Source organism: Gossypium arboreum, chromosome 9 (assembly GCF_025698485.1).
Source record: "Gossypium arboreum isolate Shixiya-1 chromosome 9, ASM2569848v2, whole genome shotgun sequence".
Classification (NCBI taxonomy): domain Eukaryota; kingdom Viridiplantae; phylum Streptophyta; class Magnoliopsida; order Malvales; family Malvaceae; genus Gossypium; species Gossypium arboreum.
The window spans coordinates 53,265,264-53,269,074 of record NC_069078.1 but is presented as its reverse complement, the minus strand read 5'-3'; the positions used below and the strand labels follow the sequence as shown (position 1 = coordinate 53,269,074).

General features: G+C 30.3%; 1 protein-coding gene across 1 annotated transcript; it reads right to left on the bottom strand.

The window, feature by feature from the left end:
• Positions 1-1,484: 1,484 nt before the first annotated feature.
• On the bottom strand, positions 1,485-3,587 carry LOC108456224 (transcription factor MUTE). The gene is made up of 3 exons (XM_017754821.2): positions 3,391-3,587; positions 2,865-3,254; positions 1,485-1,664 (listed from the first exon to the last, which is right to left on the bottom strand). Exons 1-3 carry the CDS (start codon positions 3,484-3,486, stop codon positions 1,572-1,574), a joined length of 579 nt encoding a protein of 192 aa, XP_017610310.1. The 5' UTR covers positions 3,487-3,587; the 3' UTR covers positions 1,485-1,571.
• Positions 3,588-3,811: the final 224 nt, after the last annotated feature.

Here is a 3,811-nt window from a genome sequence, read left to right as displayed (position 1 = left end):
TGAACTAGCATTAACTCTCCCCCTATCGCAGGGAGATTTTCAGTTATTTATTTATTTAGTAGTAAAAATTAATTTCAATTTAAAATTTATTTAATAATTTAAAATTAAATTTATTATAAATATTTAAAACAAAATATTAATATTAAATTGATTCTCGAATTAATGTGTTGATTAATTTCTTCAAATAACACCATTTAAAAATTAAAAATATATTATTTTTAGTCAAATGTGGGTTACACAATCAACTCGCGGATGCATTTATGGATCATCACTTTTAAATACATTTAAAATAAATAGAAAGGTTTTACAAGTGGATTTGATATGGATACTCAATCGTTTTGTTCAAAAGAGCATTGAAGCTTATTCTCCTTCCCAGAAGTTTGATGATTACCATTTGTCACATACTCTCCTCATCACGTTTAGAACACCAAATTGTAGACATCCCATTTTTCATGATCTTCTCAACATCACCCTCTTGAAATTCGATATCATAATTTCCCATGAGTTCCATCACATTGGTAGCCTTTTTCATGAGTTTAGTAGTTTTTCTTTGAAAGAAACATCTCCTTCACCATATAGCAATATCTGAATCATCCGAGGGATCTCTTCTTGTAATTGAACCTTTTAGGTAGTCTGATCACCACCCATAGAATTCTGTGATTTTGCGTTTCAACATTTATTCTTTCTAATTTTATATTTGATATTCTAATATTTTACTAGAGTGCAATTCATCCTTTTAATTTCAAGTTTAAGTTTATACTAATTATTCTTTAACTACAAGATAAATAATTGAAAGAAATTATTTAGGTAACTTATAATAACAGTCACTCAACTATGAATTTTTTTCTTTTTTAGTCACCTAATTATAAGTAATTTTTTTAATCATCTAATTATGAAAAATTATAAAATGATCACTTAACTATTCAATTTTATCTTTTTTTTTATCATCAGCTGAGTAACGTAAAAATAGAAATACCAAAAAATTTCAAGATAGTTGGGCGACCAAAAAAGACATAATTGAATAATTGAGTGATCATTTTGTTACTTTTCATAGTAGGGTGACAAAAAAAAAGTCCATAGTTGGATGACTACTAATGTAGTTTACCCAATTATATATTTCAATAATTTCATAATAAATAGTTGTTTTTATTCAATTTTTTTCTGTTTTTTTTTGGTAATGTAGTATTAATGCACCCACAATAGGGATATATCCACACCACACACGCACACACTATGTTCAAAGGGAGTTGCTCAGATTAAAGCCTATCACTTTTTCTCCGAAAGTTCAAACGATTAGTTCAAGAATCAAATCAACTTTTCAAAAATCAAATTAAGTATCAAGATTTACACATAAAAAAAATAATAAAGGAAGCATTGCTCTAATGGAGTAAAGGTCCATATAACTATCTCTCCATATCATGGAAAAAGTGGATAAGTTGTTAGATTTCATTATTTAGAAGTAATTATGTTTTAACCTTAAAAGAGAAATGAAATTATATATGTTTCATTTCTTGTATGCAGGGATATAACAACAAACCATGTAAACACGAAAATTTGAAAGCTATGAAAATCTATATTTCGTTTAGAAAAACAGGCTCCGAGAAGAAGCTTTGCTGAACTTCAACAGCAAGTTCCTCCAAGCTCAGCTGACATTCTAGACCAATCTGTCTCAAGAAAAGAAAAAGAAAAAAAGATAGCACTATGATATAAGATAAGCCTTCTTCATATCTAGTTATATACATATATGGAGATTAATAGACCACTTATCAACTTCAACCTATATTACTCCAACTTAAGAAAAAGTATTAGGAGTATGTATCCAACATGTGTATATATATACTCAATATCTTTAAGTTCTTTAAATATTTGGAAGATTATATCCGTATATCCATGTTCGAATATACATCGAACACAAACACCAGGCATAATAAAGATTCCATTTATAAAACAGGCTTTCTATGGTGAAAATAAAGTAAATCTCTCAAAAATTCATGTTATATCATATTGTTCAATATAAGAAACAAAAATGAACAGAAGGATTAAATTGTCGAGTATAAGAAGCTTAAATAGTTACTATTTTCAGTGTTTTAGTTGGGTGCCCTATTTCTGATGTTTTCTCATGCTTTTCATCTTGATGGATGAAATGCAATCTCAAGCCAATTTTGTTTATATGTTTATTTTTCCCTACTTGACAATGCTTTCCATGAGGAATTTTGGATGAAATCTGCTTCAAATGAACATATATATGATTAGAAGCACATAATAAATGCATATTGGAATGTAAAATCTCTTTCTATCAAAATAATAATAATAAGAAGTAAAATCTCTCATCTTCTACTCATATATTTAACATTGTTTTATATATATATATATATATATATATATATATATATATATATATAAAGCATTTGTTAGTGGCCGGAGAACATTAGTTATTTTTATTAATCTAATATCCCATTGATAATTAGTTAGAGTTGAAACCATAGTTCATGAATATAATGGAAAATAACAATTTTTCATTGATTATTTCTTGATACAAAGCACACGTGATATTTATTATCAAATTAATTCTTTGATACATTGACAAATTTATGACAAAAAGAGTATAACCCCTAAATCCTAAATTACCAGTAATATATTCGTCAAATTAGTACTGCAATATTATCAAATTCGTGTTCCATGTCCCGTATTACTTAATACAATGGACATACCTTTATGACAAAAGGGGTATAAACCCTAAACCCCTCGACGCCAACAATAATATCAAATTAATTCCTAGCAAATTCAAGTCCATTAAAACTCTGACGCATTATTTAATGCCGGCAATAACAACTGTGGTTGAAACAAATAGATAATGATCATACCTTGATGACAAAGGAGTATAAAAAAGTGTCTTCCATGCTGCTGATGTTGACGTGAAGAACCTCAAATGAAAATTTCTCAAGCACAGCTATTATCTTCAGAATTTGACCGGGTATTCGTCCGCACACGATCTTCAGGACGACGTTGGATCCGGTGATCCTTGCTTCAACATCCGCAAGCGATGAGTTGCAACAAGCACCGACATCTCCCACCGGTTCGAATCCAATGGGAGAATGGTTAGGTTTTGCGGGCAAAGGTAGTGGCCTTGGGGTACTTGGACTAGGGTTAGGGCTTAAGCTCTTCCTTTGTTTCTTCGATTCCAAAGCTTGTAAAACTTGTTGCAACTCCTTGATGAACTCTATCACACCACCTATGACCGATGCTTGGTCACCCTATAGAAACAAAAAAAGAAAAAATGAAACCCTAAAAATTAAGAAATTAAGAAAGAGAAAGACAATTAGGGTTCAATCTCGCAATCTTGATATCGATCGAAAATAAAAGGAAAAAAAGAAGGAAGAGTTAAGTTACCCTCTTAATATAGAAACAAGGGGTTAAGGAACGCAAAACTTTGAGATGCTCATTCATTTGCCTTCTCCTATTTCTCTCCACAGCAATATGAGACATGTTCACAAAGAGTTCAATTCTCAACTAGGGTTTTTATCTTTTATATATGTATGTGATGGATCTTTCAGATGTAATGCTTTGACATGAAGTTGTTTTTTTTGTTTGGTGGGGTTTATATATATATATAAGAATATTAAAATATAGTTGGGAAAGTGGTGGCTGATGACTTAGTTGGGAAATAAATGCTGTGGGATGCAGTCTCGTGAGGGTTGCTTTGGTTTACTCTTTAGAAATAAGTGTCATTACGTAGAGCTCACGTTTATTATCTTGGAACAATTACAGCCTTTCCTCATGTAATTTTGCTCATCTTTTAACTGCCTTTACC

Bases quoted from the DNA above. Each gene is read 5' to 3' on its own strand.
- LOC108456224 (XM_017754821.2), bottom strand. From the start codon at position 3,486: ATGTCTCATATTGCTGTGGAGAGAAATAGGAGAAGGCAAATGAATGAG. The intron at 3,255-3,390 runs GTAACTTAACTC...TTGTTTCTATAG, and splicing joins CTTGTTTCTATATTAAGAGG to GGTGACCAAGCATCGGTCAT. The intron at 1,665-2,864 runs GTATGATCATTA...TTCTTGAGACAG, and splicing joins TATACTCCTTTGTCATCAAG to ATTGGTCTAGAATGTCAGCT.